General features: G+C 61.0%; 2 protein-coding genes and 1 long non-coding RNA gene across 4 annotated transcripts; 2 read left to right on the top strand and 1 right to left on the bottom strand.

The window, feature by feature from the left end:
- Window positions 1-6: 6 nt before the first annotated feature.
- On the top strand, window positions 7-8,354 carry RNF166 (ring finger protein 166). Its single transcript, XM_070388564.1, has 6 exons — window positions 7-266; window positions 4,426-4,582; window positions 5,885-5,997; window positions 6,375-6,489; window positions 6,580-6,687; window positions 7,362-8,354. The coding sequence occupies exons 1-6, from the start codon at window positions 112-114 to the stop codon at window positions 7,425-7,427; spliced, it is 714 nt and encodes a 237-aa protein (XP_070244665.1). The 5' UTR covers window positions 7-111; the 3' UTR covers window positions 7,428-8,354.
- On the bottom strand, window positions 8,178-12,839 carry LOC138991837 (uncharacterized). The gene is made up of 3 exons (XR_011467727.1): window positions 12,606-12,839; window positions 11,066-11,238; window positions 8,178-8,307 (listed from the first exon to the last, which is right to left on the bottom strand). It is a non-coding gene; the product is annotated as an uncharacterized lncRNA (long non-coding RNA).
- A 144-nt stretch (window positions 12,840-12,983) lies between these two features.
- SNAI3 (snail family transcriptional repressor 3) lies at window positions 12,984-21,219 on the top strand. 2 transcript variants are annotated; one of them, XM_070388565.1, is made up of 4 exons: window positions 12,984-13,112; window positions 16,416-17,036; window positions 18,500-18,724; window positions 19,374-21,219. In XM_070388565.1, the coding sequence occupies exons 1-3, from the start codon at window positions 13,037-13,039 to the stop codon at window positions 18,676-18,678; spliced, it is 876 nt and encodes a 291-aa protein (XP_070244666.1). In that variant the 5' UTR covers window positions 12,984-13,036; the 3' UTR covers window positions 18,679-18,724; window positions 19,374-21,219. The 2 variants fall into 2 exon arrangements, with proteins under 2 accessions (XP_070244666.1, XP_005892468.1); XM_005892406.2 differs by having other exon boundaries at window positions 18,500-21,219.

Consider the following 21,219-nt stretch of genomic DNA (forward strand, 5'->3'; position numbering starts at 1 on the left):
GACTCTAGAGCTGGGGGCGGGCGCTCCTTCTGATGTCATCTCGGCGCCGGCGCGGCCGTGACGCGCAGGCCGAGCCGGGACAGGGGCGGCGGCGGCTGGCCGGGCCCCGGGATGGCGATGTTCCGCAGCCTGGTGGGCTCGGCTCAGCAGCGACAGCCGCCGGGCGGGCCCGCTGGCGGCGACAGCGCCCTGGAGGCGCAGTACAGCTGCCCTATCTGCTTGGAAGTCTACCACCGGCCCGTGGCCATCGGCAGCTGCGGCCACACGTGAGTGCGCTGGCCTCCGGGAGGCCGCGGGGTCGGGCTCCGCCGCGGGGAGGTCTGAGGCCACCCCAGCGCAGTCCCAGCGCGCGAGAACTTGCGGGGCGAGGGGTTCCACGCGCAGCGCCGTTTCTGCCCTCTGGGCACGTCCATCCGCCTCAGCCCAGCGTCCTGCCCGCCCGCCCCGGGCGCTCGACCCCGATCACCCCGTCGGCAGACAGGGCCGACCTGCAGCTCTGCCCGGTCTCGTGTGCCAGGAGCCGCTGACGGCCTCGGCGGGCCTCCCTGGGAACTCAAAGGGCAGCGGGTGCGACCTCTGTGCCGGTCGCCTTCCCTCTTGTCTAGTGGAGACTGGGGTGGGCAATTGTAAATAAATGCTTTGTGGCTTTTGCTGTCAACTATTTTTTGGATCTGCTGTCAGCTTGTCGTGACTGCAGAGGAGAGGAGTTCCCTAAAGTTTGGACAAAGGCTTTCTTGGAGTCTGGTGCTGTTTTGTTTTGATGGAGAACTTGGGTCACCATGGGTCACTGAGCAGCCAGGCAGGCTGGCCCTCGGTGGACCACATGCCACACACATTGCTAGGGTTTTAAGCTGCGCCAGGGCCAGTTGTTTCAGGAACACAAACCTGAGGATGTAGCTCTTCTCCCAGCAGAGAGCTGCACTCCTGTCTTCTGGGAGCTGCCAGCCTGATTGGGAGGGGCCTGAGATCAGAGTGTGTGGTCTCCAACTCTCCAGAAGGCTGAATAACACAGCTCTTGAGTGAAAATAGCAGGGTGGGAGAGGGGACAGGAGGGCTTGGCTGCCCGCAGAGCTGCTGAGGAGGTGGGGCCGAGGTGCACCCAGGATAGTAGGAGGCCCCAGAACATTTTGCAAACAAAGGCAGCTGGCCCAGGAGGTTCTTGATGCAAAGAGGGAACTGGAACTGCTAGGTGTGTATGCTGTGTATCCTCGGGCTGCAGGACGGTGTCAGGAGTCGGGAAGCCTACACACACACACACACACACACACACGGCACAGACACAGACACACACATACACACATACACACACACACACACACGGCACAGACACCCACCTGCGCATCCTGGGGGAGCGTTGCTGACAAGTCCTGAAGGCGCTGCACCTCACTTTTTCATGCCATTTGTGACATTTTGGCAGGGGCAGCCTTTGAACAGCACCTCTCTCATCAACACACATCAGTGGGTGTTGTCACAGTGTGTTCAGCTTCTTCCAGCCAATCGTTGAGAGAGCTGCAGAGCTTGTCTTGGGGCCCAATTTTAGAAAGCCTTTCCTGGGCTTAGGATTTCTATCAACACTCACCCAGCCCTAGACACAAGCCTTTTTTCCCAAATAAGTCTTTTTAGAATACAGAACTACACAAACTGCTGTGAAAGCATATTCTTCTCTAATACCCTCTCCCCACACTTTTCTCGGCAGAATCAGACTCCTCTGCTCCTGTTCCTGAGCTGGTCCTGCAGCAGCCTCTTCTTTAGCTTCTGCCTTAGAAATATTTCCTTCCTGACCCTACTGCTGATGTAAACTTCCTGGCTGGTTATCTCTGCTGCCTACTTTCTATAAGTTTCTTGTCCGATGTTTTGAAGGCGTGTGTGCAAACAAACAGGAGAAGGCAATGGCACCCCACTCCAGTACTCTTGCCTGGAAAATCCCATGGACGGAGGAGCCTGGTGGGCTGCAGTCCATGGGGTCGCAAAGAGTCGGACACGACTGAGCGACTTCATTTTCACTTTTCACTTTCATGCATTGGAGGAGGAAATGGCAACCCACTCCAGTGTTCTTGCCTGGAGAATCCCAGGGACGGGGGAGCCTGGTGGGCTGCCGTCTATGGGGTCGCACAGAGTCGGACATGACTGAAGCGACTTAGCAGCAGCAGCAGCAGCAGCAGCAGCGCAAACGAACATGAAAGATTTAAAGACACGCCTTTCCTTTTAAAAAGTTTGCTGGTGGTCTGGTTATTTGCCTCACCCCACAGCTACCTAACTAAGCAGTTTCCTTCCACAAAATAGGTTTTCTGGAGGTGACAGCAGCCCTGCCTGGGCCTGGACTCCTGCTCTAGCACCCGACAGAAGGGGCAGGTCATAGGGAGGGCTTTCCAGCAGGAGCCCAGAGGCAAGGGGGCTCCTCGGTGGAGACTGTGAAAGCGCTCCCAGGAAGTCCCCAGATAAGCCAGTAATCTGTCACACTCAGGGGATGCCCTGGGCAGTAAGCCGCATCTGGAACCAGAAGCCACCTCCTGTTTCGAATGCTCTGACAAAGCCTCCCCTAGTGCCAGTGTATTGGGGCCAGAGTTCTGCCTGGGCTGCCTCCAGCCACTGTGCCTCTTCTGTCGCCCTCTCTGGTCAGTGCCGTCACATTGTCCCCCGCTTAAGTGTCCCCACGTGCAGTCTGTTAATGAACAGAAGTTGTAGAAAACTGGCACACTTATGCGTCAGGAGATGTGTAGAGAATGGTGGTAACAGACATTTTCTGAGTCCTCCCTGCTTGCAGAGGCCTGGGAGACAGGTGCTGTTACTCTTCCAGCACAAGGGAAAGGAGATCGGGGCAGCCGAGGGCAATCCCCAGGCGTTCAGCAGAGCCGAGGCTGGAGCTCAGGCTACTGGGCCAGGCCAGCCTCTCACCCTGTCACTGAGGCCCCTTCTGTGGCCACAGCCCCCAGCGCCCGTGGTCCAGTGCCTGCAGAGACCCGGGACTGCTGAGCATTTACCAGCCTGGGGCGGGCTTCTCTGCTCAGTTTGCAAGGCCTCTGTCCACAGGCTCAGTGGCCTCTCAGGGTCCCAGGTGGCTCCCCTGTGTCTGTGCAGGGGTTCACCAGTGGGGGCAGCACTTGAGCGATGGGCCCACGCAGAAGAGGCTCCGGCCAGCTGACGGGCTGCGCCCCCACCCCCTAACCAGGCCTCCGTGCACCTGCGAGGGCAGGGGCCGTGCTGCACCTCCTTCTGCCCCGGCTCCTTAGGGAGTAAGATGAGCTGGCAGTGTGGCGGGCGGGTCAGGCGGGGCTCATCCTGCTTCTGGAACCGCAGCTTCCCTGCCTCCCATCCCTACCAGGCACCCCTCCCCTGACCCAAGACCGGTTTGTCCTGAGTACAGCCTCAGCCTGGCGCTCTGCAAGCTTCCTCCAGCTGCTTGTGGCTCAGGGGACACATCCCTCACTGAAAGCACACAGAGGTGGCTGCACGGAAGCCAGCATGCAGGAGAAGGGCCTCTGGATCGCCTGAGGTGCCTCTTCCTGAAAAGAGGTGAAAGTCTGAGGCAGAAGGATGGGGACCCTGCGCTCAGCTGGGCCCCTAGAAATGCCCGCAGCCCCAGCTGCCTGACCCGTGGGGAACAGTACAAACCCCAGTGCCCAGCAGGGTTTGTGCAGGCCGCCAAGCTGCCACCTTTCTTGCGGGGCTGAGCCTGTGGGCTGTGGACGAGGCCCCAGTCTCTGCTGGACGAGGCCCAGCACTTCCTACAAGGCCAGACCAAGCTGGTCCTGAGATCAGGCTCTCAGTCCCTCTTGTCTCCCAGCTGAGAATGTTTGACCTGCGGTGTGTGCTCTTCCACAGCACAGGGCTGGTTGTGAACACGAGCTGCTGTGGCCAAGCACCTGAGGGTGTAGGACATGGCACCTCCAGAGACGTGGCTAAGAGCTCAGAGCCGAGAGGAGCCTGGGCACCTGGGCACAGCCCCTCTGCCACCCTGCCTCTGCTCAGGGCCTGAGCCCTGCTTGCCTGGGGACAGGGCATGTCCCAAGACTGGTGACGCTTCCTGGCCAGCCTTGGCCCTGCTCAGTCCAGTGAGTGCTGGGCCCTGGGGCCCTGTGGTTTCCTCTCAGCACTGGGGGTTAGTGATTTTACCCCCAGACTTAGTGGGTGGAGGGCCTCCTGGGTCTCCCACGCTGTCCTGGAGCCCCCGAGGTGTTGTCATCACCCGTGGCAGTGAGATGGGCAGGGTGGGCCCTGGCCCTCCCGCAGCCAGTGCTCTTGCTGGGACCAAGTCTGGGAGCCAGCACAGGACAGGGGGTCATGGCTGCAGCTCAGGAGCCCATGATGGGGCAGGGACAGTGGTCATCTTTCAGCCAGACAGTGCCCACTCCGCCCTCAGGCCCCGCACAGAAGCACCTGCTGACGTAGGGGTGCGCAGCCCTCAGGCCCATGTCCCCCCTGCAGGTTCTGTGGGGAGTGCCTCCAGCCCTGCCTGCAGGTGCCGTCCCCGCTGTGCCCGCTGTGCCGCCTGCCCTTTGACCCCAAGAAGGTGGACAAGGCTGCCCACGTGGAGAAGCAGCTCGCGTCCTACAAGGCGCCCTGCCGAGGCTGCAGTAAGAAGGTATTGGCTGGGCTCCTGGCGGGTGCATGGGGGAACCAGGTGCAGGCCACCCCCCAGTCCTGTTGAGCAACCTGCCATTCCACTCACTTCCCGAGCGTGGCCCAGGCTCTGGGCTGTGGCCAATGCGGGGATGGGGGCTGAGCTGAGCCCGCCCTAGATGCAGCCTAACACCCCAGTGACCCTCACGCTGCAGGCGGTGACTGAGGCAGGCCCAGGCCCACCATCCCTCCAGCACCCGAGCCCCCCCAGCCCGCCCGACACCTGCTGTTCCTGCAGGCAGGTATACCAGCTCTCAAGGGACCCAGCCTGGGAGCAAAACGTGAAGTGAGGTTTTCAGATTCCGCCATTGCTCAGGTTAACAGGTTAACTCTCCTGAGTTACCACAGTAGGAAGCGGCCCTGGTTGCTCTGTCCTCAGGGTCACAGGTCTGAATGTCCAGGGGCCTCCTTCAGGCTCTCGCGCCCCTCCCTCCCAGCCCAGGAGCAGCATGAGGTGCCCCGCGCTCGGTCTGTGCCGTGGTTCTTTCCACACAGGTGGGATCAGAGGGGCAGGCCTCATGCAGTGTCCCCAGCCCTGGGCAGAGGGGGGCCAGGCCGGTGTCAGGAGGCCCTCCCCCTGTACCGCAGGCTCTGGGTGGGCGCTCCTGGAGGTTCCCGTTTGTGCCACCTGGGAGTGCTGCCCGGGCCTCTTTCTCTCCACTCATTCCTGCCTGCCCCGGGCAGCCAGTGCACCCTGCCCTGCCCTGCCGAGCCGGTTCCACCTCTGGCCGGAGCGGGCAACCTGGTGATTGAGAAGGCTGTGTCACATTAGCTTTTCTGCTTCTTAGTAAGGAGTTTTCAGCACATCTGACTGCCTAGAATTTTGTCTGCTGGCTCCCGTTATGAGGGGTAACCTTTCACAAGTAAATACCCTCCCATGGGGCTTCCCTGGTGGTCCAGTGGCCAAGACTCCACGCTCCTGATGCAGGGGGCCCGGGTTCGGCCCCTGGTCAGGAAACTAGACCCTACAAGGCTCAGCTGACAATCCCAAGTGGGGCAACTAAGACCCAGAGCAGCCAAATCAATCAACCAGTTAAACGAACAACCCTCCCATGTCTCCCAGCTCCCCAGGGGCCCCGTCAGGGCTGCTCCCTGGAGGCCCCCTGCCCCCTGCATGACCACAGCGTGAGCTGTGAGCACCTGCTTCTGGGTGCGGCTCTGCAGCCCTGGGTGCACTGGCCTCCTTCTCCAGCCACGGTGCTGGCCGGGGTGTCAGTAGCCAGGGCCTCAGCCCCCGCCCCGACCCTCCCCTCTCTCTTCCCAGGTGACGCTGGCCAAGATGAGAGTGCACGTGTCCTCCTGCATGAAGGTCCAGGAGCAGATGGCCAACTGTCCCAAGTTCGTCCCCGTGGTGCCCACGTCCCAGCCCATCCCCAGGTAGGCCCCGCGCAGGTCATCCTCTGGGGCAGTTTCTGGCCTACGTCACAGGATGGGCAGCGTGGCTCAACCCTGAGGAGGTGGGAGGGCTCTGAAGGGCCTCAACCCCTGCAGGTGGGGACCCAGGAGGGCCTGGCCTGGCCTACCTGTCACCCCCTAATGGGAGCGCAGTCCTTAGGCTGGGGCCAGACAGACACCACTCTGGGCGGGCAGCCACGTCGAGGAAGGAGAGACTGGGAGTTACCAGGTGGGAGGTCCTGGTGGAACGTGCAGAGGAGGACGGGCTCCACGACCACAGGGCCCACAGTGCGGAGGAGGGCGAGCCGGCTAGGCCGTAGGAAGAGGGGCAGCGCCACTTACCCCTCGCCCCCGCCCAGCGCCGTCCCCAATAGGTCCACCTTCGCTTGCCCTTACTGTGGCGCCCGCAACCTGGACCAGCAGGAGCTGGTGAAGCACTGCGTGGACAACCACCGCAGCGATCCCAACCGCGTGGTAAGCCTGCCTGTGCCCCAGACCCTGCTCCCCGCACGCACGGCCTCCCAGGCCCCGTGGGCTCACCCCCCACCCCCGGCTCTGTCCCAGGTATGTCCCATCTGCTCGGCCATGCCCTGGGGTGACCCCAGCTACAAGAGCGCCAACTTCCTGCAACACCTGCTGCACAGGCACAAGTTCTCCTACGACACCTTTGTGGTGGGTGACCCGCCCCCCCCTGCCCTCCCAGCGCTGGTGGTGGGTGGGTCTGCAGGGCCAGCAGAGGCTGGGGACCCTGGGCTGTGCAGAGTGGGCCTCTCACCCACGGGCCAACCAGCTCTCCTCACTCGGGGGGTCCTCTGGGGGAGGCGCCATCGCAGGGGGACCGTCTCCCCGGGTTTGCACTGAGGCCTGGGGACACAGACCCTCCTTGGGGACAGGCCCCTCCAGTGCCCACTGGGAAAGAGCCACATCCCGCCTGCAGACGCTCCCCTCCTGTGCGCCCCGAGGTCTGCTCTTCCCGTCCCCTGCCAGCTTGCGGGCACCCAGCCTTGTAGGCTCCCGCCTCCACTCTGCCCGCACCTGGTCCTGATGGTAGAAACACGGGGGTGCTGGTTTCCCCCACCCTGCCGTCCTTGAATCTGGGGGGAAAGGACAGCTTTCGTTCCTCGCGTCCACCGCGCACAGTCTGTCCAGCCCTCCGTCACCGGGCGCAGTGTCCTCAGGGCAGCCAGACCATCCCCTACTAGTTGCCACGAGGTGCCCAGGACCCGTGACTGTGAGGCTGAACAGCAGCAGGGCGGGGGGACTGCACTCCAGTCTGTCTGAGGTGACCGGGCAGGGGTGGCCCTGAGAGACCACGGCGTCCCGCCCAGCTCCGCCCCGTCTTCCAGGACTATAGCATCGACGAGGAGGCCGCCTTCCAGGCCGCCCTGGCCCTGTCTCTCTCCGAGAACTGACGGTGCCACCACCGGCTGAGCCTTCCCACCTCCAAGGACAGAGCCCGCCAGCTCCTGCGCCCAGACCCGCCTGGGAAGGCGCCTCGAGGGCCGGGCAGAACCGCATTGCTGCCAGAGGAGAGGCCACGTCCCCACCACCTGCGCTCCTGCTGAGCGCTGCTGGCTCCTCGGTGCTCGGGCTGAGCACATGGCCTCGTGGGGTGGCGAGTGCGGCCCCTGTCCGTGTCTCAAAGCCATGCTGTCCTCCCTGCCAAGAGGACCCTTCAGGCCCCTCCACCCAGCAGGGACACGCAGGGGCCCAGCCCAGCACCTGGCAACGCTTCCCCCTCGCGCGCTCGGTACTGGCTTTTGTGATACCTAGAGGTTCCGCACTTTTCTATATTATCCGGTGTGATGACCTTTTCACATTTTCTAGAGCAAAGACAGAGCAGTTACCCTTCATATTGCAATATCTGTGTTTGACTAGGAACAATAGTATTTTTATGGAACATTTACAAAATTATATTTTTTAAAAAAAACAATCAAAAATGAACGGTTGTGGGATAGGTGGGGGAAGGAAGGGAGAGACGGGACAACGGCTGTGCCTGGGGACCAAGGTGACTACTTGCCCAGGTCACCTCGCCGTTCCCCAGGGGCCCTGTGATAACAGCCAGAAGAAATCCCAATGTCTGGCCACTTGCGGAGGCAGCTGGGTCTGCTCCTGGCCCCCCGCCTGGGTCCCGGCCTCAGCCCCGCAGTCACTGTTCTGAAGCTGACAGCCTCCCGGCCCAGGCAGGGCCACCCCCAAGGGTGGCAGAACGCGGGGCCGGGGCAGTGGCTGGTCAGGCCAGAAAATGCTCACTGGCACCTTCGTTTGGTTCCTGGAGTAAATTATTGCTGTCTTTAAAAAAAAAAAAAATTTAAATAAAACGTTTCAAAGCATCTCAAGCGGCCTGACCAGTGCGTTTCTTTCAGCAAACATTAACAGCAGAGGGCTGGAGTGGGGTCAGGAGGCCATCCTCTGCTGCAGGCCTGCGGTCATGTGTCCTTCCCAAGGAGTTCCACCTTTGAGGCTCCCACAGCCTCCCCAGGCAGCCTGCTAGGCTGTGCCCTCAGCATGTGCCCTCACTCCAGCCCAGGAGCCAGCCCTCCTCTCAGACATCCATCCAGGGACAGTGGTCTCAGGCCAACATCAATGCCAGGAGCCCCCTGCTGTTTCCAAGTCACCACAGGCCTTTAAAACGCGACGAGAACCCCGTGTGGTCAGGGTCCTGGTGCGCTGCTGAGCTGTCCCTGCCTGCCTCCCCTACCTGTGCCCTGGACCTTGCCCCTCAGGAGAAGGTGAGGCTCCCGCTGACCATGGCAGGGCTGACAAGCAGAGGCCTCCACGAAAGGACCGTCCTGCCTGGGGCTCAGTTAGCCGCTATAGAAAGCCTTCCTCAGGAGCCACCAGCACCCCGCCCCCCACTGGCCACAGATGCCACCTGCCAGCCCGTCCTTCCTGCTACCTTCCAAAAGAGGCTGTGACATGATCCGGGGGCCACCCAGGCCCAGCATCAGCTTCCCCAGGGCTGGAGGGAAAGGAAGCGTGTGGCTGAAGTCCCCCTCCTGCAGGAGGCTGAGGGGCTGGGATTCAGGCCCCCGTGTGCAGGTAGGGGAGCCTCGGGGTGGCCCTGGCAGGTCACCCAGGGCCTGGAGCCAGCGGGGGCAGCGTGGGGACCGCCCGGCTCCAGAAGACAGGTGCAGATGCTGCCCTGCGTCCTCCCCCCACCAGCCCAGCACCTCACTCCGCCACGACCTCCCCTGCCCCCGGCAGTCATCACTGCTGACTCCTCCGGGGCTGGCCACCCTGCCCCCATCCAGGACCTGTCGCTTTCTCCCCCTGCCACCCCGGAGCTGCCAGCACGTCGTGTCTGGGATACATGGGGTTCTGGGGTCATTGGGCCCGTGTCCCAGCCCCAGTTCAGCCTCCAGCCCTGGGAGCGGGGCTGGTGGCAGCTACGTTCTCCCCTCTTGGACACAGCCAGGCTGGTCAGCCACCCACAGGCCACCTGGGGAGGATGGAGCTGTTCTCATGTGCCTGTCACAACCCTTGGTGCCCAGAGAGTCCCAGGGGCAGCCTTAGGGCAGCCTCAGCAGGTCCTGACCTCACAGTGCCCTCGAGGAGGCGATGCCCGGGTGTCTGTCCCCGAGTCTCGCCCTGTAGAGGCCTCAGCACCCACCATGTCAGCATTCGACCAAGGGCTCCTGGCCACAGCAGGCTGGCAGTCCCCAGGGGTGACGCCCAGGCTGCAGCGCCTCCTCTGGACTCTGACATACTTGAGCACCACGCATCTACCCACGAAACGTACTCCCTGAAAGGAGCCTTGAACTCCCTCATGACAAGGCAGTGCAGACTAACGGGCCCAAAGACACCTCCACACCGTGGGCCTGATAACACATCCCCAGCAGCGTGTGATCAGCACCAGCCGGCAGCGAGCTTCCGCGCCCAGAACCCATGGTGAGCCCTGTTCTCCAGCCCAGCCAGCTGCCAGGGCCGGGACCCCACCAGGAGGAGCTGCCCTCACAATCACAGAGAAGAGAGCCACGCCCCGTGGCCCTCTGGCCTCTCCCACAAGCCACCAGGAACGAGGGCCCAGACAGGGAAGGGGCCCTTAGAGGGTGCCATGGGGCCCAGAGTTGGGAATTCGGCTGTGCACCAGCAGACACTCCCCTGCAAACCCCGGCGCACCTGCGGAAGCCCAACCACAGTGACACCTGGAACAGCTCCTGCGGCATTGCTTGTGTGCACGCCAGAGTGCAGGCCTGCACACCCCCGAGCACTGATGCATGCACACCTATGCATCCCTCCTCAGCCCTGCATCACCCGTGAGGCTCAGTGCCTGGTGATACACCCACTGTGGGTCACAGCTGTGGGTGAAGGTCAGGGTCCCCTCCCAGAAACCCCATGTCACACAGCATGTGAACCCCTCCCCCCATTTAAGAACCAGTATCACCTCTAACAACCAGCCCTCTAGAGCGATCCTGCAGCTGTCAGCAGCTATGAGCCCCTTCTGGGGGTGACCACACACACACTGGCCACCAGCCTGAGCCAGAGCACTGTGTCCATGACTTTGGACCCAGCCACAAGGATGCTCCAAGCCAGGCTGTCACAGCCACGCCCTCATGACAAATACACCACACACCCACACAGGGGCCACGCCACCAGGGCAAGTGCCCCGAGTCCTGGGACAGCTGAGCCCCAGCTGCAAGGCCAGGTTCTGAGTGCCATTCTGAGCCCCAGAGCCAGGCCCACCGCGGGGCCAGGTCCCTTCACCCACGTGTCTACACTTGAGAGATCCCTGGGGAGGGGCATGCCTGGACCACACCTGACACTTTTCCATCTAATCTGACAGGTACTGCTGAGCCCCAACCACAGACCCAACCTCGCCCAGGCGCTGTGGGGGAGGGCGAGAGCGTCCCACCTCTCCAGCCCTTGGGCTGCATCTAACAGAGACGGGCTTTACACATTGGGCCAGGAAGCCCAGGCAGTAGAAAATCCAGGCTTAACAGAATACAGGTGCACAAGCCCAGAGCCACATTGTAAAGCACAGAAAAGAACAAAACATACCTGTAAAAGAAAGAGAACACCAGTGTAGGAGGAATTGTAACAATCTCACCTGGCCTCTGCTGGCTCAGTGTCTGATAGAGGCAAGCGGGCATGTGACCACAAGCAGAAGTCACCAGGTGTCAAGGGCAGACGCTGGGGTCCCTGAACGTCCTGCTCTGATGGGGAGCACCATTCCAGGAGGCCGGGGGGAGTGAGCTTCCGACAGCATAGCATGGGGCCTAGCTGTAAGGCAAGGTGGTCATACTGAAGACAGAGGACACAGAGCAGGGTGAGGGGGCACTGCCACCGACCTCCCAGCACTGCCCGGGTGCGAACAGGGCAGACACTCGGGTTTTCCTCTGTGAATCCTACTCCAGCCTGGCCCGGACACAACCCTGTGAGTCACAGCCGAACAGGGAGTCTGCGTGACCACAGGAGGGCAGTTCTGAGCAGTAGGCAGGGACCTCAAACTTCCCTTTGGGTCACTGCTCATGGCAGCCCTCGGAAAGGAGCACCCCACCCCAGAGGTGATCTAGGGTCCTCGAAATCCCTGGGGTGTTTCCTGGATGAGATCAGCTGGTTCTCCATGGGAGTGCGCGAGTCCCTCTGGGGACTAAAGTCAACCTGGGGTGGCCACACAGTGGCTTACTGGGCGAAGAAGGACGGTGTGGGTGCAGGGCTGGCCCAGGTATCTGCAAGTGTTATCTACATCTGGGAAGAAGAAAAGGAAGGGAAGGTACACATGGAAAGCTCGAGGCCACGGGAGAAACACACAAGCAGAAGGCAGCCACATGTTCTCTGAAATGCAAGCGAGTGGCAACCGGTGGTAAGCCAGGTGATGGGAGACACAGACATCTTCTCCCATCTGTGCCCCACCTGTCTGTTCTTCCATGAGCCCCAACCAAGCAACAGACACCCTGAATGAGGCTGGAAGTGCCAGCCCCAGTCCCAGTCCCACTGTAGCCTACCTTGGCACGTTTTCTTTTCTGCAAAACTGAAGGCATGTAAGACCCGATGTGACTCAGGCCTCCCTCCCCTCGTCTCTCTGAGGCTCCTCTGTGGACTCCTCACCACCTCCACTCACCCCCAGGCTCCTGGCTGGCAAAGCATCAGGCTGCACATGGTGCCTGTGTCTCTCAAGGCAGGCCTGCTGCACAGCCAGGGAAGTGCCTGGTGGTTCTTAGGGGCCTGGCAGTGTGTTCCTCCACCCCCGCCAGAGAGGGACCCCTGAACTCATAAAATGTCCACATCAGAAGGTACCAGACATGCAGGCATGGCCGGCTGTTGGTGGCACTGAAAATTCCAAAAGACACAGAAGGTGAGGCTGCCTGGGTCACACAGACTAGGCTGCGGCAGCGGGTGCACGCACACTGCCCTCTCACACCACTTCCCACAACTGCCTGTCTGAACCCTCGGAATTCCGGAATGTCAGGTGGTGTCCTTTCTCCAAATGAGCTTTCTGGAGCCAACTGCTAAAGTACTGTCTCTTTTGGGTCCCCTCCCACTGGGAGAGGGCCACTCTCCCCAAGGCCGGTCGAGCCCCTGGTCACCACTCTAGCGGGTCAACAGGGTCAGCTCTGCAGTTCAGGGCTGGCGCTCATCAAACCTACCTTTGAGGGTTTGCGCAGGAGGCGGGGCGAGCTTATAACTGGCTGGAGCAGGTTCTCCGAAGCTGGACTCTGCTCACGCTCCCACCACAGGGTGGACTGAGCCCAGCTCGGCTTCCGCCCAGCCCTGACCTCCTCCTTTCAGTCCACGGCGAGTGGGCGCGCCAGGTCTCGGGGTCGGCGTGACTCATGGCGCGCGCCAGGGAAGTCCCGTGGGCTGGACACGCAGCCACGCGCTCCCTCCCCCGCGGCCCGCGCACCTGTCCTGGGCGTGGCCCGAGGCCCCGCCCCGCGGCCCCGCCCAGGCCCGGCCGCGCCGCGCGCTGGTTGGCCGAGGCGGCGCGCTATGCTAATAACCTGACCCTCCAGGCACCTGCGGGACGCGCAGCCCGCGGGCCCCGGCGGACGCTGAGCGCCACCCGCGCGAGGGCACCATGCCGCGCTCCTTCCTCGTGAAGACGCACTCCAGCCACAGGGTCCCCAACTACGGGCAGCTGGAGACGCAGAGAGGTAGGGGCTGCTCGCTTCCCTGCCCCGCCCAGAGCTCGACTCCCGCGGGGCAAGAGGGGAGACGCCTCGTCCCCGTCCGCCCGCGCCCCCCGGGAGCCGGGACACCTGTCCCAGGTGGGAGGAGGGACCACGGAGCTGAAGGTAGGAAGGTGTCCCGCGGGCGCCTTGTGCACTCCAGGGACCTCGGCCTCGCGTCAGGCAGAGTGGGTGAGGATTCTCTGTCCACTTAGATAAGTTTCCAGGCCCCTAGTCACTCTGAGGCTCTTCGCTATGGCCTGGCATGTTCATCCTAGAAAAAGGACCCCAGGGCCATCTTCCTGGGACAAGATATTTGAGAGAGCCCCACAGATATTGCGGAGAGAGACGACGTGACCCCAGGCTGCTCTCCAAAGGCCCCCAGAGCATCCTGGCGTCGGTGGTGAGCAGAGGGAATGGGAAGAGTGACCCAGGGGGCCCTTGGTGCCAAGCCCCAGCTCGCCCAGTAGTTTGCTGGGCCCCCTCCAATGCCTCCTCACCCCTTCTGGGGGTCTCCTTCCTTCCCACCTCCCTTCACCCTAGAGAAGATTGCCCAGGGTAGGTTGGACTAAGGGAGGACAGTCCTCACCCAGGTGGGGAAACGGGCGTCCAGCAACCAGGCCTGTGCACTCATCTCCACTCCCTTTAGGGTCAGAACACGTGGAGGTGCCAGGGCAAAGGCCTCTCTGGAGTGGTCAGAGCTGCCCCCAGCTCCACAGCTTCTTGGGGTGAAGACCCTCTGGGGTACTGCTGTCTCAGAGTGGGGTGGAGGGACATTGTGGAGACTAGAGCACAGAGTCGGTGCCCACTCAGGACTGGCAGCAGGGAGACAGTCCAGGCTGGGGGAGCGGGTGCTGTCACCAGTGGGCAGAGTCTAGGACTGGGATTCTCAACTTCACATTTAGAAATCCAGTTGAGTCACCACCAGCAATTTTATAAAATAAAAAAGAACAGAAACCATCAGAGTACAATGCAGATGGTAAAGGAAACTTTTCTTTTGGATATACATGTATGACAGGACACATAATTCACATGGGTCGTGGCTTTACAGGCTGAAAAACCATTGTCTAGAGTCCAGTGTCACAGGCACCCCACTCATCTGTGCAGACCCCACAGTCGCCCAAGGCCCAGTGACTGATGGTCAGGGAGCAGCCTTGGGGCCACCAGTGTTCTGCTCCCTACCCCTCTCCCTCAGCCTTGAGCACCAGCTTCCTGAGGCCAAATGGCTGTGGTGACCCTCTTTCTGTCAGGCAGTTACCCTAGCATAGACCTGAGATGCTGGATTTGGGGTCCCCCATTCTGCACTTTTGGAGAAGGCAATGGCACCCCACTCCAGTACTCTTGCCTGGAAAATCCCATGGACGGAGGAGCCTGGTGGGCTGCCATCCATGGGGTCGCTAAGAGTCGGACACGACTGAGCGACTTCACTTTCACTTTTCACTTTCATGCATTGGAGAAGGAAATGGCGACCCACTCCAGTGTTCTTGCCTGGAGAATCCCAGGGACGGGGGAGCCTGGTGGGCTGCCGTCTATGGGGTCGCACGGAGTCAGACACAACTGAAGCGACTTAGCAGCAGCAGCAGCAGCAGCAGCATTCTTCACTTTTCAATAAGTGCCCTTTTGGGCCTCCCCAGGGAACCCCTGAAGCCAGAAGGGAATTTAAAAGTCTATTCTCCCAGGAATCTGAGCTACAGGATGAATAAAACAATCTAGCTAACCCAGGATGTATGGGGAAACATTTAAAGTATTAGCAGAGGTACTCCTCTGTGGTCCAGTGGCTAAGACTCTGTGCTCCCAATGCATGGGGCCTGGGTTCAATCCCTGGTCAGGGAACTAGATCCCACATGCCACAACTAAGACCCAGCGCAGCCAAAGTAATTAATTAACTAAAAAGAAAAGTATTAACAGAAGCATGCAGTCACAAGCACCCAGCAGATGGCTGCCTCTCCCCTGCCCTCCCAGTGGGGTCAACACCGGCCCCCAGATAGGGTTTGGCTCCATGGTGGCACCTGGGGCCTGGGTAGTAGCTGAGCCTCAGAGACTTAAGGTGACTCTCTTCCTATACAAGGGCCCTTAGACTCTCTGGGCACCCCAGTGCTGTCTCCAGAAATTACTTGGACTTCATCCCTTAGCTAGTCACTGTCCAGCCTCTACTTCTGGAAGGACAGGAAACTGGTGTGTTGATGTTATCACTGGGAAGACTGCAGTGGGAAACAGTGAAGTCAGGAGAGGGTGGAGAAAGGGAAAACTTCCTTCACTTATCCATTTCTCTGCATCCTCGTCAACACATCTAATTGCCTATTTTTAATTCTAGCCATCCTAGATGGGTATGATGTGGCACCTCACTATGGCTTTAACCTGCATCTCCCTGCAGGCTAAGGACACTGAGCATCTTTTCTGGTGCTTATTGGCTGTGTGTATGTCTTCCTTGGAAAAATGTCTATTCAGATTCTTTACCCATTTAAAAATTGGATTATTTGTTGTTTCATTGTTGAGTGCAAAGTTTCCCTATATATTCTTGACTCTAATTCCTTATCAGATATCTGATTTGCAAATATTTTCCCCATTCTATGGTCTGTCTTTCTCAACCCAGAGCAATAGTGCGGACACAGAAATGGGGCCAGAGATTTATTTTGACACATGAAATAAGAAATAGATTGAGAGCTGTTTGGAGATTTGATCTTGGGGAAGTGCAGAACTGAACTTGCCTAACTTGTTTACTCTGGGGGCTTCTGCCCCCTGGGTCAAGCATGAGGCATGCTGGCCCACAGCCTGAGGGAAGGCCAACCCAGAAGGCAGTAGACACCAGCTGGAACAACCTGTTTTGACCTGGGAGCATCTGCAGGAGGCTGTGTGCACCCATGTTGTGATGGGCAAGCGGGGTCGGAGGTGACTGGAGGCCAATTAGCTATTTTACACACATCGGCCTGCTGCCAAGTGCTGTGAATTAATGCTGTGTGGGAGCCCGCAGGACGGAGCTCTGAGCTGGCCCTGAGCTGGGGCAGGGGCTCAGAGACAGGGCCTGTCCTGCCCAGGGGGTCAGGGGGTCTCCCTTGGCCCCTGAGGGCTGCTCTGGGACCCTGTGAGATGTTTCTCTGTCCTTGTTTTTAAAGAGGAGCTGAGATTCCTGCTCTGACCCAGTGGCCCACACTTCTGTCTGGTGAGGACCTCCTTTGCACAGGGCTGCCGAAGGCCTGGTTGTGGGATTGGGCCAGGAAGGCGGGTTGGAGGACTCCCAGCACTGGGACTCAGACTTCACCATGCCCTGTCTCCCTGCCCTGCTTCTAGATACCAGTGGTGCCTGTGCAGCCTGTGGGGGGCTGGTGGTGCCTTTCGTCCTCCCAGACAAGGCAGCCCCGTCCACATCTGGCGACCCTCCCCAGCCCTGGGACTTCACCTCCGTCGTTGCCCACGTCTCCCTGCCCCTCCCCACATTCCTGTGTAATGAGGAAGCTGGCAGGGCCTTGGGGCCAGGCCCCCTGGAAGTCAGCCTGGAGGACCCCCGGGCTGGCCGGGCCCCCAGCGCACCTCTCAGAGACAGCGTGAACCACCTCAACCTGCCCCCGCTGCTGGCTCTGCCCACGCGCTGGCCCTCGATCCTGAACGCAGATGGGGCCCAGCCTCCGGGCTGCTGCCTGCCGGGGGCCGAGCGGGCCCCCTGCAGCCCGGGGGGCTTCCCCTGCCACAGGCCCTTCCACGCGCCGGCCGCCCTGGCCGGGCATCAGCAGCTGCACTGCCACCTGCAGGCCCAGCGCTGCTTCACCTGCAAGTTCTGTGACAAGGAGTACGGCAGCCTGGGCGCCCTCAAGATGCACATCCGCACGCACACGCTGCCCTGCCTCTGCGCCATCTGCGGCAAGGCCTTCTCCAGGCCCTGGCTGCTCCAGGGCCACCTCCGGACCCACACAGGTAGACGCGGGCCCCCAAGGAGCTAGCTGGGGGCGGGGTGAGGCCTGGCTCTCAAAGCGGGAGGTGCAGGGAGAGGGGTGGTTTCATAAGCAAGAGGACAGATGCACACACTGCTTCTACTTCCTGGTGTCCTGAGGCTGCGGCTCAAAGGCCCACACCCCCAGACTCACAGGTACCCGGGTTTAGGACACACAGGCATCCTTTTGGGGACATTCCTGTCTCCAGTATCAACTCATACACCTGGTGGGATGCACAGGGCGTCTGCAGGGGCTGACTTCTCACATTCCGTGGCCTTTCCAGATTCTGGAGGAGAAGGAAAGGAGAGGAGCCAGAAGGGCCTGGCTTGGGCAGGAGGACCCCAGGGGATCGCACAGTCTGTCTGAGGGACAGAGACGGGGGCTGGGAGTTACTCTGGAGCAAACCCATCGTTGGGTGAGAGGGTGGCCGCGGAGTGCCAAGTGCTGCAGAAGAGGGGCAGATGGGAGGGGAATGTGGGGCAGGGAGCCACGTCTTAGTGGTAAACTAAACAGCCCAGAAAGACTGCAAGGGCCCAGCCTTGCCCTGCCCTCGGGGACTCTTCATCTCGAGTCCTGGGCTTTGTGAAGCACTTGGTGATTGAGAGACAGGCACGGAGAGACAGCTCCGGGCCTTACAATACACACTTTCCATAACTGGACCCTCCCTTACACCTCGGTCACAGCCCTGTGAGTCGTACTGAATGAGGGACGGGAAGGAGGGTTTCATAGGAGCCTTTCTTCAGGCTGGAAATCCATCCGGTTTTCCCTGACCACTCACTGAGGATGTCCCCCTCCGGGTGCCCGATCACACCGTCAGGGGTCAGCGCCCTGTTCTGGGAACACAAGGGCCGGGCAGCGGGAACGTGATGCTCAGGGCCCTGCAGGACTCTCCACACAGGCAGAGCTGAACAGAGGACTCTCACTGACCTTCCTTTTACACCTGTTGGGTCGGCCTAACAGAAGGTCCCAGCAGAAGGACTCTGTCCAAATCCCCGCTTGCCCTGACTGGAGGCGGCCTGGAGGACACGGGTGCACTCCAGGGCCTGTATGCTGCCCGCGCATGGCCACCCTCAAGGCTTGGGGGGAGGTGGGGGTGGGCACAGCTCCCAGAAGGCTCGCAGCGCCTCTCCTGCCCAGGGCTGGTGGCAGGGGCCCTGGGGAGCTCCAGCAGAAGAGCCATCTCACCAAAGTCTGTGTTTTAGCTGCTGAGGTCTTGCCCAGGTTACTGGGCACGTGACCCCTCGGCTGAGGGCAGGCGTGGAGAGGACCCCCCCATCAGTTATCCGGAGGGAGGGGGCGATGGGGAGGAAGGCGTTGGAGTCCCTGTTGGGGGGCTGAGCGAGCCTCTGGATGGGGCAGTTATTCACTCACAAGGCGGGGGCTTCCCCCTCAGTGTTCTGACTGCTGCAAGTGGGTCCCTCACCGGTGTCCCCTCTGCTCCCCTAGGTGAGAAGCCCTACACCTGCCCTCACTGCAGCAGGGCCTTCGCTGACCGTTCCAACCTGCGGGCCCACCTACAGACACACTCGGACACCAAGAAGTATCGGTGTAAGCGCTGCGCCAAGACCTTCTCCCGCATGGCGCTCCTGGCGCGGCATGAGGAGGCTGGCTGCTGCGCCCCCTGAGAGGGGAGGGGTGTCCTTGAGGAGCCCGGCGCCCTCCCCTGCCCAGGTGAGGGGCTTCTCTCCAGGGAAGACGCTCATCCTGACTAGAACCTCCGTGCTCAGCCGACACAGGCGACCCCTGAGTGAGGCTGACAAGGCCGGGGCTACCCTGGGTGCCCTCCGCTCCTGACTGACAGGTTGACCTGGGCCAAGCACATCCCTGGGGGCCACCCGCGGGCAGAGCTACCTCGAGGCTCACCTCCACCTGCCTGGGGGTGGGCCAAGCTGTCTCATGTCACGTGTGCACAGGCGCACACTCACGACACGCATCCCCCTGCCTCCTCACTAGGCTGTCCTGAGGAGGGAGCAGCAGGAGGCCCCGAGGCGGGTGGATTCAGGGTGATAAAGAGCCTGCACTCCCGATGCGCTGGCCTCTGAGGCTTGCCCAGTCCCCCAGGTCCACGGAAGAGGCTGAGCTCTGACAGGCTGCTGCAGCTGCAGGGCACCTGGATGATCCTGGCTTCTGGCCAGAGTAGGGGAAACCGAGGGTCAAGGGCCTTGAGCTGTGCGGTCCTTCTGGGCTGGCAGCCCCAGGTGAGCAGGGCACCTTCCCTCGGAAGGACGTGGGGACAGTTCAACGCAGACGAGGGACGGGGTGAGGGTGTGAGAGAGCACCCGAGGCCGGCTGTCTGTGATGGGCGTTTATCTCCTCAAAGCCTAACTCAGAGGACAGTCCATGCTGTGCCTGCAGCATCTGTACTGACCACCACGGACACAGCTTCACTGTAGCCCCCTGCCCGCGGCCCAAGCCCATCACTCAGCATGCAGCCTCCTTCCTGCACGCGCCCTCCTGAGGCTGCAGCGCCTTCCTGAGGCTGCAGCACCCTCAAACCAGCGAACAGCCCATCTTTGATCCCACCCAGAACACAGCTTTCCAAGCTAACTCAGACGCTGAGACCCCATTTCCTTGTTATGGGCAGTCACCTGCTGGGCTGGCCCGGCTTCTTGGCAGCGTGTCTGAGTCGTCTGCACTGGACCCTGTGGGGTGGCATTCAGGAACCAGGAAGGAAGCCTGAGTCTGGCGGAGATGGGTTGAGTCCTTGACACCAGGAGGGGACGCCTGTTCCACTCTGCAGGAGGGCTGGTCCTGGCCAAGGGACAGAGTTAGGCACCTCGGTCCCGCTTCCAGGGTGAAGTCACATGGCAAGTGGCAGAGGCCCCCGCTCTCAGCCTTGAGCCACTGGACCTGCTGACCCCCTTCCTGTGTCCTGTGTGACAGGACCACAGTGTCCCCGGCTCTGCACACACAGACCCTGAGGGACACGTCAGGGGGCCAACAGGCCCCGGGTGGCTGGTTTGATCCGGCCGTCAGAAGGGACCCGGGGACATGCCAGAGGAAACTGGACCTTGGGCTTCTTTGGACCGAAGGTGACCCTGATGAAACTAACCACCCAGGAGAGCCCCTGATCCAGCCTGAACCAGACTGCATCTGCTGACAACACAGACCCTGAGGAGGAAGCCACACTCGCGTTCCCAGGCCCGCTGCCCCCCTCACAGGAGTCAGCCTCTCTCGAGGACAGATGGCAGGAACCGGACGTTTCCCTTGAAGGAAATGTGCCCTTTGCTGGGGTGGCCGTTACAAACCCACAGAGCGGGGCCCTCAGACCACAGAGAATGACTCCCCCACAAGCCTGGAGGCCGGAAGTCTGAGGCTGAGGTGCCCGCCAGGCTGGTCCCTTCTGGGGCCCCAGGCCTCTCTTAGCTCCTGTTTTGCTGGCTCCTCTGACATTCTGTGGCTCATGGAAGCATCACCCCCATCTCTGCCTCCATCTCCCCGCGTGTGTGTGTCTGTCTCTGTGTCCAGATCTCCCCTTTTTATAAGGACACCCGTCAGACTGGGCGAGGACCCACCCTGATGACCTCCTCTTGACAATATCCGCAAAGACCCGGTTTCCAAATGAGGCCACATTCTGAGGTTCCTTGGGGTCAGGACCTCAGTATATGAATGGGGGCACTGTTCACCCTGTAACAGCTGACGACAACACACATTTGCCCAGAGATGTCTGGTGGGTCCCTGTTCCCCTCAGGCACGAAGGGTCGAGGCGGCAGCCATCTCACAAGAAACACCTCGCCAAAGGCAGCATGAGCCCACCCCCACAGCCCACTCTGGAGTTTGCTGGTGCCTGACCCCACCTCCTCTCCGCTGTCCTGGTCAGGGCCCCACTGCGGGTGAGAAGGGGCCTCTGGCCTACAGGGACACCCCACCCCCACCCCGCACCGTCTCCTGAAGTGCCCGGGCCGCTGCTGGGTGGGGTGGGCAGCCCAGGGCTCGGGAGCCTCTGCTGGTTCCTGGCAAAGGCTGAGCTCCAACTGCACTTGTGTTTGTGTCCGACCACCGCGCTGGACAGCTTTTTTAAAATGGCATCCAGATGCCTGAAGGAAGCTATATTGTAAATTGTGTTCTATTTCTGAGCACCAATATCTAAATGAAGCCGATGCACCTGTTGGGGATGGAGGAAGGGAATTTCACAAGCCTAAAATAAAGTCCCATGTTTGCCCTTC

Source organism: Bos mutus, chromosome 18 (genome assembly GCF_027580195.1).
Source record: "Bos mutus isolate GX-2022 chromosome 18, NWIPB_WYAK_1.1, whole genome shotgun sequence".
In the NCBI taxonomy this organism is placed as follows: Eukaryota; Metazoa; Chordata; class Mammalia; order Artiodactyla; family Bovidae; genus Bos; species Bos mutus.

Excerpts from the sequence above, each read along its gene's own strand:
- SNAI3 (XM_005892406.2), top strand. The coding sequence starts at position 13,037 with ATGCCGCGCTCCTTCCTCGTGAAGACGCACTCCAGCCACAGGGTCCCC. Across the intron at positions 13,113-16,415 it reads GCAGCTGGAGACGCAGAGAG|ATACCAGTGGTGCCTGTGCA; the intron begins GTAGGGGCTGCT and ends CCCTGCTTCTAG. Across the intron at positions 17,037-18,499 it reads CCACCTCCGGACCCACACAG|GTGAGAAGCCCTACACCTGC; the intron begins GTAGACGCGGGC and ends CTGCTCCCCTAG.
- RNF166 (XM_070388564.1), top strand. The coding sequence starts at position 112 with ATGGCGATGTTCCGCAGCCTGGTGGGCTCGGCTCAGCAGCGACAGCCG. Across the intron at positions 5,998-6,374 it reads ACGTCCCAGCCCATCCCCAG|CGCCGTCCCCAATAGGTCCA; the intron begins GTAGGCCCCGCG and ends GCCCCCGCCCAG. Across the intron at positions 6,688-7,361 it reads TCTCCTACGACACCTTTGTG|GACTATAGCATCGACGAGGA; the intron begins GTGGGTGACCCG and ends CCCGTCTTCCAG.